The sequence below is a fragment of the Lipotes vexillifer genome, unplaced genomic scaffold (assembly GCF_000442215.2).
Source record: "Lipotes vexillifer unplaced genomic scaffold, Lipotes_vexillifer_v1.1 scaffold699, whole genome shotgun sequence".
Lineage (NCBI taxonomy): Eukaryota > Metazoa > Chordata > Mammalia > Artiodactyla > Lipotidae > Lipotes > Lipotes vexillifer.
Window position 1 is genome coordinate 961,417 of NW_006788818.1, and position 11,373 is coordinate 972,789.

Consider the following 11,373-nt stretch of genomic DNA (forward strand, 5'->3'; position numbering starts at 1 on the left):
AGGAATGACATCACTTACTATGTTTAAAAGGATCACTTTGGTCCTTTTGTGGAGAATAGATTCCAGGAGGGCAAGGGGACCAGAGGAGAGACCAGTGAGGAGGCTACTGCAACAATTCAGCTGGGACATGGTGGAGGCTGGGAGCTGGGAGGAAATAGTGGTGGTGGTGGTGGTGAAAAGTGGTTTATTTTCTGGGTTTGTTTTGAAGGTAGAGCTAACTGCATTTGTTCATGGATTGGATGTGCAGTGAGAGAAGGAAACAGAAGTCAAGGATGGCTCCAAGGTGTTTTGCTTGAGCAGCCGGAAGGATGGAGTTATCATTTACTGCGAGGGAGCAGACTGCGGGAGGAGCAGGTGTAGTAGACGGGGTGCCATAGATAAGGAGTTCTGTGCTGGAAATGTTGACTTTGAGATGCCTATTAGACGTTCAAGTGGAGATATCTATCAGGTGGATGGATTTACGAGTATAGAGTTCAGGGAAGAGGTTCGGGCTGCAGGTATAAATTTGAAAGTCATCAGTATAGATATGGTATAGATGGTATTTACATCCATGACACTGGATGAGATCTCTTATGATGGTGGTTCTCAACTGGGGGATGATTTTGTCTCCCAGGAGACATCTGCAGGGTCTGGAGACATATTGGTTTTAACAACTGGGGGTGGGGTGCTAATGACGTCTAAGGGGTAGAGGAAGCCAGAGAAGCTGATAAACATGCTACAGTGTATGAACAGCCTTTTCAACAAAGAATTATCTAGTCCGAAACGTCAATAATGCTGAGGTTGAGAACCCCTGATTTAAAATCCTTAGATTTTAGGGAATAAGTGTAGGTGGAAAAGAGAAAAGCAGTGAAGCCTGAACCGTGGGACCCTCCAGTGTTTTGGGTTAAATGCAGGTGATGGCATGCAAATGCTTTAAATGCCTGTGAAGTATAGTGCCTAACACACAGTAAGCACTCAGTAAATGACAACTATTGTTGCTATGGTGTTTTTAACTCTTCAAAGCCAGTTCTGGTCAGGTACTTAGAATAAAAGAAATCAGAGCTGGGGATCCACAGAGAATCTCTCTTCTACTCTCCTTAATGTACAGATGAAACTCAGAGAGAGGAAGGCACTTGCCTGTGATCATACAGTGGGTTAAGAACCCATGTTTTATGGTGACAGCTGTTGTTCATTCCCATTTCACAGATGAGAAAACTGAGATTTAGAGGTCACTTGCCCAAATCTACGCAGTGAGTCTGTAGCAGAGTCAGAACCAAAGTTGGAATGTCCTGCCTTCCAGTCTAGTGTTTGAAACTACCACCACCGTCACAACCACACCATCAGGAACAGCAGCAGCAGCTGCCATTGTGGGCTGAGTGCCCACTTTGTGCCAGCACTGCTGAACACTTTACATAGGCTGGCCGGGACGGGACCTGGGGCAGGGACCAAGCAGACAGGATCCGGACAACTCACCCTGCCTTCTCTTCGTTGGCATCACCACCCCTCCTTGCTTAGGCGCCTTGGCCCATAGTTGTTTTGCTATTGGTCAGCTGTGTTGTCATCTCCCTGGTCCCCATGAAACTCTGCTCCCACGATATTATTTAATGTAAAAACAATAATATAACGTCAGTAGAAGACATTTAAAAGAAATCACTCTAAATCTCACCATCCTAGCCCAACAGCTGTTTTAGTTTTACTGCCTTCTTCAAATCTCTGCCCACATGCCTACAGTACACATTTCACACCCTTGTCATTGGGATGTAGAAAGCATTCTGTATTCTGCTTCCTTTTCTTGGTGGTGTTACATGTGTTATATTGTTTATAATTATGTTTATTGGCTGTAGGAGTCCACTGAGTATCTCCATATGGCTGGGCTATTTGTCTCTAGATTCCTATTATTGTCAATAATACTGTATTGAAAAATTTAGTGCTTATTGTGCTTTGTTTCCTCCTTGAGTTATTTCTTTGAGATAAGTAGTCAGGGGTGGTTTAAGAAAGGACTTTGACATATATTGCTTTAAAAATGGTTGCACTAATTTATACTGTTACTATAAAGGGTGCTGCTGTATATAAGGGTGTATCTCACCCTTAGAGTGCACATATTAATTAATTAACTACTATAAGTTAGACCATCTCATGTAACTCTCACACTTGCTTTTCAAAGTAGGTGTTACTGTATCTCCATTTTTTAGTCAAGGAGCTTGATGTTCAAAAGGGGGTTAAATCACTTGCCTGAAGTCACAGAACTAATGAGAGGTGGAGATGATAGGATTTGAACTCTGGAGCACCCGACTCCACTCCAAGCCCCTTCCTCAAGAAACAGTTAAAGTTTCAGGGTTATTGAATCCTCCTTAATATCATTAAAATCAACACATTTTGGCCTAATTTAGCAGATGTTAACTGTTAGCCTTCTTGTTTTTTTTTTTTTTTTTTTTTTTTTTTTTGCGGTACGCGGGCCTCTCACTGCCGTGCCTCTCCCGTTGCGGAGCACAGGCTCCGGACGCACTGGCTCAGCAGCCACGGCTCACGGGCCCAGTCGCTCCGCGGCATGTGGGATCTTCCCAGACCGGGGCACGAACCCGTGTCCCCTGCATCGGCAGGCGGACTCCCAACCACTGCACCACCAGGGAAGCCCGCCTTCTTGTTTTAATGTGCATTTTGACCTTTGATCTCTGCATAGCCTACAGCCATATGGAATTGAGAGAGACGGGGCTTTGAGGTCCCCAAGTTCTGTTTTGCCAGTGTGTTGCTGGCAGCTGAAGAGAGTGTGTCTGGGTGCCAGATGGTTTTTGGAAACACAGAGAGACTCATGAATTCACACCCCTCAATCAACATATCAGCCTTTAGTCAACAAACTATTTGAGCCCCTGGATCTGCCCAGATTTGTTCAGGGTGGGGAGAGGAAGAAAAGTGAGCTTTCTTTCCAAAGACCCCTTCTTCTAGCGAGGCGGATGGGGGCTAACACAGCTGTTGGAGAAGGAGATACCCAAGCACGAGGGTGAAAGTCTCATCCTCCTCCAAGGTCGAGGTTACCATTTTGTGCCCTGCAAAGTGGTTTTAAGAAACCTGAGTAGGTTGCCAGTATTTAAAACTCTGGAGATTTCACACACACAAATCGGAATTTCTGGCTTCTCTTAAGAAATGGGAGGATCTGGCAACCCTGAGCCTGCAGTCCTGCATGGCGATAACGCCTGGAACTGAGTGGCAGCTGCCTCTTTTGGATGGGACACTTACAGTCTTGTTGGTCATGGTCCCCACCCAGCCTGTGTTACCGGTTTATATTTAACGTTTCATGTCCTTCTCTAAATGCTGCCAGATGGTGAAGGAAGCAGTACACTCTGGCCAAACCTGGAAGGATGGCAAAGAATGTGGAGCAGGTGTTCCCGGGGGTGGGGATGGTGTGAGCAGAGCTGCAGGGAAACGAGATCCACTCTCACTAGTGCAAATAAAGCCATGGTACTTGGCTTTAGTAGACATGGACATAGACATAGACATAGACACCGACAGACACCTTGGGACAGGACACATCGGGCAGCCAGGACCAGAGCCAGAAAGTCAAGGAGTAAAGCAAGGATCTCTGAACAAGATGGCAGAGTGAGCACACACAAAATCCTCCCACTCCTCTCCAAACACATAAGAACGATGGGTTAAAACAAAACTGTATAGAAAACCAATAGGAAAATCTCTGTGCGCCAGGAACGGGAGAGAAAACACAAGTGTGGTAAGTGGGCTTGCAGCCAGCAACCCTCAGGTTGCAGTGAGCAGGGAGCCAGCCGTTTAACGTTTTTGTCGGGTGGGGATTGGGTCTGCCTCGTTTGTGGGGAGAAGAGAGCCAGGCTGTCTGTAAGAAGTCAAGAGGTGGGCTTTGCTCTTAGCATGTGTTGAAATCTCTCTGGTGGTCTGATGTATGACTGGAGACTGCCACTTGCCTGTGGTCCAGGGAAGGAAGGAAAGCTCCTGGGCGGAAACAGACTTGCATTGTGCTGTCATTGGGACCAGTGTCTAAAGCTGTGCTACCTACCCAGGCATTCCCGAGTAAAGAGCAGCCTGATGTTTCTCTTTGCATCATCTTTGTAAAGATCATCCTGAGAAAATTAATCATATAAAAATAATAGGGTCATACTTAATGATCTTAAGAGGGCAAGCAGTAGTGCTTTCTTTCCTGTTCATTAAGGTGTGTCCTGAGGTCCTCTAACTGGGGAAACTTTGCAGGTGTCACAGAACCTGCACAGTCAGGGGGCAAGAGAGAAGAGGATCATTAGTAATCTTGGCTTCTTCCATCATTTTATAGGTGAGAAAACCGAGGCCCAGAGATTTGCTTAGGATCCCACAGCTGGTCAATGCAGATGCAGGATGGGTCTGAGCCCCCTGGGCTCCATCCTGGCTTTGCTTCAGAAGCCTTGATTTCTTTACTTATAAAATGAGGATAACTTTCTGGTTTTATGGAATCCTCAAGAGGCTGTAAAGCAGAGTAATATACACCTCTCTCTACCTCTGTTGGGGTAGCTGCCTCTCCAGAGGCATTGATGTGATTTATTTTTATTTTTTGGACAGTGAATTCCTCATGGGGAGGCAGGGTAGTGGTGGTTAAGAGTGTGAATTCTGAAGCCAGCCTGTCCAGGTTTGGATCCCAGCTTTACCACTTACTGTCTGTGCGACTGTGGGCAAGTTACTTATCTCTCCTGTGTGCCTCCATTTCTACATGTGTGTAACAGGGCTAATAATTGCACCTGTCTATTGGATTACAGAGAGGATTGAATGAGATAAAGCATTTTAAAGCCTCTGAACAATGCCTAGCACATACAAAGCCTCTAATAAATGTTAACAGCCATTATCATCATCATCATCATTATCATCATCTAACAGATTGTATTTCCCTTTTTGCTTTGGCAGCCAGGAAACTCACCACCTAATTTGAATCTTATCTTTAGCTCCACATAGAACCTAATGACATGCATTTCTATTTTCCTAACATTCTCTGGCATTATTTAACTATTTGCCTCTCATTTCCCCCATCATCCTGACTTCTCTATACTATTGTATCGTATGTATTACTATAAGCTGTTTTAGAACAAGTTTGGAATTAATAAATTAAGGAAAATACAGCAGTTGGTTATTCAGACTGTCTTGACGTCCTCCAGCATGATCTTGAAATAGGAGGTGAACTGTATTATTAAAAAAAATTATAGCTAAAATTTTCGAGGGCCTGTTGCGTATTAGCCATTATTGCACGTGCTTTGCATGTATTACCTTAAACCTCACAGCCATCCTATGAGGTAGGGCCTATTATTCCATTTTGCAGTTGAGAAAAGTAAAGCTCAGAGAGGTGAAGCAGCTTAGCCAGTGGTTGCCAGCTGCAAGTGGCAGAGCCAGGATTCAGATGTGGCCCCGCCTGACTCTAAACACACTTTTACTCACTGTTTGCTCTTCTAGGGGGTCTCTTGGACTCCTGGGGGCAAAGGAAGGTTGATGTCAGTTGAATGATGTTTTCTCTCCCACCTACTCTTCTTTTCCCGTTTCTCCTACCTTTTCTCTCTGCTTCCTGGGTTGCCCAGAGCCCATGAGGGCCCCCAAAGGCCTGGCTTTTGCTGAGATCCAGGCCCGCCAGCTGACCCTGCAGTGGGAACCACTGGGCTACAACGTGACACGTTGCCACACCTACACTGTGTCCCTGTGCTATCACTACACCCTGGGCAGCAGCCACAACCAGACCATCCGGGAATGTGTGAAGATAGAGCGGGGTGTCAGCCACTACACCATCAAGAACCTACTGCCCTACCGGAATGTCCATGTGCGGCTCGTCCTCACTAACCCCGAGGGGCGCAAGGAGGGCAAGGAGGTCACGTTCCAGACGGACGAGGATGGTAAGAGGCCCCCTTATTCCCAGTGTCCTCAGTACCTCCCACAGACGCTGCATGTCTGAGACTGAAATTGCTACAGGAAATTATTTGCTTAGGATTAAACCGACTGTATAACAGTAAAGTAATGATACTGATATCTATTCCCCTGAAGACTTTGGGTTAAGTTGGTATATTTCTTCCTTAATTGTTTGGGAACATTTAGCAGTGAAGTCATTTGGGCCTGGAGTTTTCTTTGTGGCAGGGTTTTTTAATAGTAGTTTTAATTTTCAAAACAGATATTGGAATATTCAGGTTTTCTACTCTTGTATCAGTTTTGGTATACTGCGTTTTTAAGGAGTTTGATCATTTCACCTAAATTGTCAAATTTCTTGCCATAAAGTCGGTTATAATACTATCTTTTTTTTTTTTTTTTTTTTTTTTGGCGGTACGTGGGGCTCTCCCTGCTGTGGCCTCTCCTGTTGCGGAGCATAGGCTCCGGACTCGCAGGCTCAGCGGCCATGGCTCACGGGCCCAGCCACTTTGCGGCATGTGGGATCCTCCCGGGCCCGGGCACGAACTCGCGTCCCCTGCATTGGCAGGCGGACTCTCAACCACTGCGCCACCAGGGAAGCCCTATAATACTATCTTATTATATTTATTGAACATCAGTAGGATCTATAGTGCTATTCCCTTTTTCATTCCTGATATTGGTAATTTGTGTCTTCTCTCTTATTCTCATGTTTCTCATGGTAAGGGTGTATAAATTTTATTAATCTTTCCAAAGAGCCAACTTTTGGCCTAGTTTCTTTTCTTTTCTTTTTTTTCTTTTAATTTGTTTATTTCATTTATGTATTTTTGACTGCGTTGGGTCTTCATTGCTGTGCGCGGGCTTTCTCTAGTTGCAGCGAGCAGGGGCTACTCTTCGTTGCGGTTCACGGGCCTCTCATTGTGGTGGCCTCTCTTGTTGCGGAGCACAGGCTCTAGGCTCACCAGCTCTAGAGCGCAGGCTCAGCAGTTGTGGCACATGGGCTCAGTTGCTTCCACAGCATGTGGGATATTCCCGGACCAGGGCTCAAACCCGTGACCCCTGCATTGGCAGGCGGATTCTTAACCGCTGTGCCACCAGAGAAGCCCCTAGTTTATTTTCTTTATTGAATATTTTCTATTCTTTGTTTCTTTTTTTAAGAAAAATACTTTCTTTGGATTTGATCGGCTTTTCTTTTAGCTTTTTGAGGTAGAAACTTATTAGATCATTGATTTTGAGCATTTCTTTATTTCTAATATATACATTTAAAGTTATAAATTTCCCTCTAGGCCCTGCTTTAGCTGCATCCCCCAGGTTCTGATATATCCTATCTTCAGTATCATTCAGTTTAAAATATTTTCTAATTTCTGTTATGATTTCTTCTTTGACCCAAGAGTTATTTAGAATACATTGCTTGATTTCTAAGCAATTGGGATTTTTCTAATTATCTTTTTGTTATTGATTTTTAGCTTGCTTCCACTATGGTCAGAGTATATACTCTAGTTTTGGTCTTTTGAAATTTGATCCCTACTTTATGGCCTGACATATGGTTAAATTTTGATAAATGTTCCATATCTACTTGAAAAAAATAGGCATTCTGTCCTTGTTGGGTGCAATGTTCTACTTATGTCAAGCTAATATTTATTAAGCACTTACTATATGTCAAGCACTATTCTGAATGCTTTTCATGTATTAATGCATATGATCCTCATGACAACCCTATTTGGTTATTTTCTATTACCATTCCCATTTTACAGATGAGGGCACATAGCTAGTAGATGGGTAGCAGAGCTGGGTTTCAAACCGGGCCAGCTGTTTGAGAGTTGTTTTTCTTAACAGCTACACTCTAATGCCAGCAAAAGCGCTCTCCAGATTGCTGTAAAATCCCAGGTAACCCCAAGCTCCTTGGTTAATAGTTTTTTGTTTTGTTTTGTTTTTTGCTTCCTCACATATGCAGTTTTCTGTTCTTCACAGCAGCATCCCAGATATAAAATTCAACTCCTTCCTTGATTTCCAGAAAACCCCACTCACCTGAGGCAACGTGTATCCTCTATGCCCTGCACTGGTGCGCTGAGGATTTGCTGGGGATGGGAATGAGAACTAGGGGGGTTTACCCTGAATCACTGCAAATGTAGGAAGGGAAAAACAACTTTTTTCTTCTACTCATCTTAGGTTCATTGGTTGGGGCCCTTGTAAATTAGATGGAGAAAAGACAGATTAACAAGAGAAAAACAAATGGGAGTTTATTTTTATTTATTTATTTTATTAAAAAGTTTTAAATTGAGGTATAATTGATTTACAATATTGTGTTAGTTTCAGGTGTACAGCAAAGTGATTCAGATATAAGAGATATATATATATATATATATATATATATATATATATATATACACATATACATATACGTATTTTTCCATGTTTTCAACATACCCACCAGGAAGGTGTGATCCCAGTTCAAACACAAGAAAGCAGAGTCAAAAGGATTAAATCTTGCCTAAAACCCCACAACCATCATGTTGCTCTTAAAGCCAGCCTCTTCCGTATTTTTTCAGATTATTTTCCATTCTAGGAAATAGCAGTTTATGAACACATGCATCACCCATAACAGGGGAGTACTCAGTGATGAGTAACTCAAAGGGGTGGTGAGAACTTGGACTTATATAGTGTCCTAACAAAAGAACAATGAATTTTTAGAGAAGTGACAAGACAAAGGAAAAGGGCTTTGAGCTTCTAGGGGCAGCAAATTAGGGGAAGTCAAATGTATGGGGAAACTAATGGTAGTCTGTAAAGTTTGTTAGGTAGATTCCTCCAGGCTGATAAAGGTCTAGTTTTCTCAGTGATTAACTTCTGTCCTTCCTGGTAGAGAGGGGAAGGGGGCCCCTTTACAAATTTACGCCCTACTTTTAGGCAAATAGGGGGAGGGCAGAGAAGTTTTTCTCATGTATGCTCCTACATTGCCTTCTCAATTCAGCTCAAAATAATCCTTACACCAAGTGGCATATTTTGGGTAGCATATACTGATACGCTTCTTAAGTAACCTCAAACTGAAAGCAGACTGCTCCATTCTTAAAGTCTGTTGACCTTTCCCCTCACCCCCTGCTGGGTACGTTGTTGTGGCTGCTTCACACCCCCTCCCCCAACCCTGGCCAGGTCTCGCTTGGGTTACTTGGTTTTCTTTCTTCTTTCTCTGTTCCTCTTCTCCCCCCTCCCTCTGATAACTGCTCATTATTTAATATTTTTTACTCTTCCCTGAAGTATTCGTGTCATACTTACGGGAAGTGTGCTTATCTTAAGTGGTCAGCTCAAAGCATTCTCAAAGATGGCACACATCAGGATAACCACACCCAGACCAAGAAAAAGTATTACCAGCAGCCCAGAAGCCCCCCTTTATGCACCTTCCCCCTCACAACCTTCCAAAGGTAAGCATTATCCTGACCTGTAATGCCACAGATTAATTTCTGCTTGGTTTTGAACATTACATCAGTGGGATCATACAGTGTGTACTCTTTTTATGACTGGCTTCTTTCTCTCAGCTTTATGCTTGAGAGATTCAGCCATGTTGTGTGTACAGTTCTAGAGAATTCATTCTCAATGCTGAATGGTCCGTTATGTGAATATGCCACATTTATTTTTCTTATTTACTATTGTTGGGCATTTGGGTTGTTTTCAACTATTTTTAATTGTGCTGCAAATAAAATTCTTGTAGATTCTTTTTTTTTTTTTGGTAGATATACACATTTCTGATGGGTTTATGCCTAGGAGTAGAATGGCTAGGTTATAGGATATGTGTTCATAATAAGTAGATATATCCAGTTTTCCCAAGTGGTTGTATCAATTTATACTCCCACTAGCAGTGTGTGAAAATTTCGGTTGCTCTGCATCCTCACCAACACTTGGAATTGTCTTTTTCCGTTTATCATTTTGGTGGGTGGATAGTTGTGTCACCTTGTTAACTGTTCATTTTAACACAGGGCACTTGAGCTGTCCCTGATTGTTATCTGGGTTTCTGCTTTCCCCTATCTCAGGAGTTCAGCTTCCCCACAAGGGTTTATCAAGGTGTTTTCCCAAACAAAGGCCGTTCTCTTCCTAGAAAAAATTCCTTGAGCCTGCTGTTAAGATGATACCTTAAAACAAAACAAAACAAAAACAAAACCATACCTGAAAGGGCTTCTGCTGAAATGTTGACAGTATTTATCTCTGGGTGATGGAATTGTAGGTGCCATTAATTTTCTTTATGCCTATTTTGATTTTCTACATTGAACATATTGTTTGTGTAATTAGTAATTTTTAGACAAGAAAACAGCTCCACCCATAATCCTGCCGCTCTAATGCGGTTGTTTTCATTTTTCTGGCAAATGTCTATATTTTCTGAAAACCACTCAACTGGAACAAAATAGGAGCATTCATTCTTCTCTGCCAAATGCATCCTGCACAGTGATGAAAGTGCCAGCTGCCCTTTTCGAGTACTCAGGCGTAGGCTGAACCATATGAGAGTGCTGATATTTATTTGCCTTGGGGCTTTATGTACATCACATCATTTAATTCTGGTGAGGGAGGTGTTATTATCATCCCCATTTCACAGATGAGGAAGCTGAGGCTTAGAGAGGCTGAGTGGTCCAAGCATTCCAGCTAGGAAATAGCAAAGCTGGAATCTGAACTCGGTATCTGGTTCCAAAGCTTGCTTTTCCCTGCCCCATGTCACCTTTCCCTTGCAGTGCCTGGCGGGATTGCGGCTGAGTCCCTGACCTTCACTCCGCTGGAGGACATGATCTTCCTCAAGTGGGAGGAGCCCCAGGAGCCCAATGGCCTCATCACTCAGTATGAGGTGGGTTTGGACCCTATTACAGCTGGGGCCCCTGGTGGAAGGTGGGCCCACAGATTGGAGAGGGAAGTGTATGGGGCAGAGGAACACAGATGATGATCGGGATTCCTTCCACTGTGGCTGCGGTCTGTGCCCCATGTGTTATGGGGACAGGGGCCCTGAAGGCAGAAGAGAGAGGCGAAGGTGCCCAGAGGCCTGGACTAAGGGGCATCCACGGTCCCCCCACCAAGCTTCTCCCCTTTGTCCAGCCTTATCCCTAGCTCACCTGAACCATGATGGGTGGGAGGCTACGGGACTAGTGATGCCCTTCCCCATCCCTGTGCCCGCCTACCTGCCCATCCTGCCCCCAGATCAGCTACCAGAGCATCGAGTCGTCAGACCCGGCAGTGAATGTGCCAGGCCCACGGCGTACCATCTCCAAGCTCCGCAATGAGACCTACCACGTCTTCTCCAACCTGCACCCGGGCACCACGTACCTGTTCTCCGTGCGGGCCCGCACGGGCAAAGGCTTCGGTCAGGCGGCGCTCACCGAGATCACCACCAATATCTCAGGTGAGCCCCGCCCGACCCGCCCTGGCCCCTTTGGAGGAGGCACAGAGTCTCAGGGTTCCATGGGTAGGGGGTGAGGCTTTCTGGGGGTGGTGATGGAGGGCTCCTGCTGAGATAAATGTACCATTTAGAGGTTGAGGTCAGGGGTCAGGGATGAT

The 11,373-nt window shown here is 44.4% G+C and overlaps 1 protein-coding gene across 4 annotated transcripts in view; it reads left to right on the forward strand.

The window, feature by feature from the left end:
• Positions 1 to 11,373, forward strand: part of PTPRU (protein tyrosine phosphatase receptor type U) — an 89,360-nt gene that overhangs the window by 30,839 nt on the left and 47,148 nt on the right. For all 4 annotated transcript variants that reach the window (XM_007461830.1, XM_007461831.1, XM_007461833.1 and 1 more), the window contains exons 8-10: positions 5,535 to 5,843; positions 10,560 to 10,669; positions 11,017 to 11,218. In XM_007461830.1, coding sequence (XP_007461892.1) covers positions 5,535 to 5,843; positions 10,560 to 10,669; positions 11,017 to 11,218 — 621 coding nt within the window. The remainder of the gene's footprint in view (positions 1 to 5,534; positions 5,844 to 10,559; positions 10,670 to 11,016; positions 11,219 to 11,373) is intronic.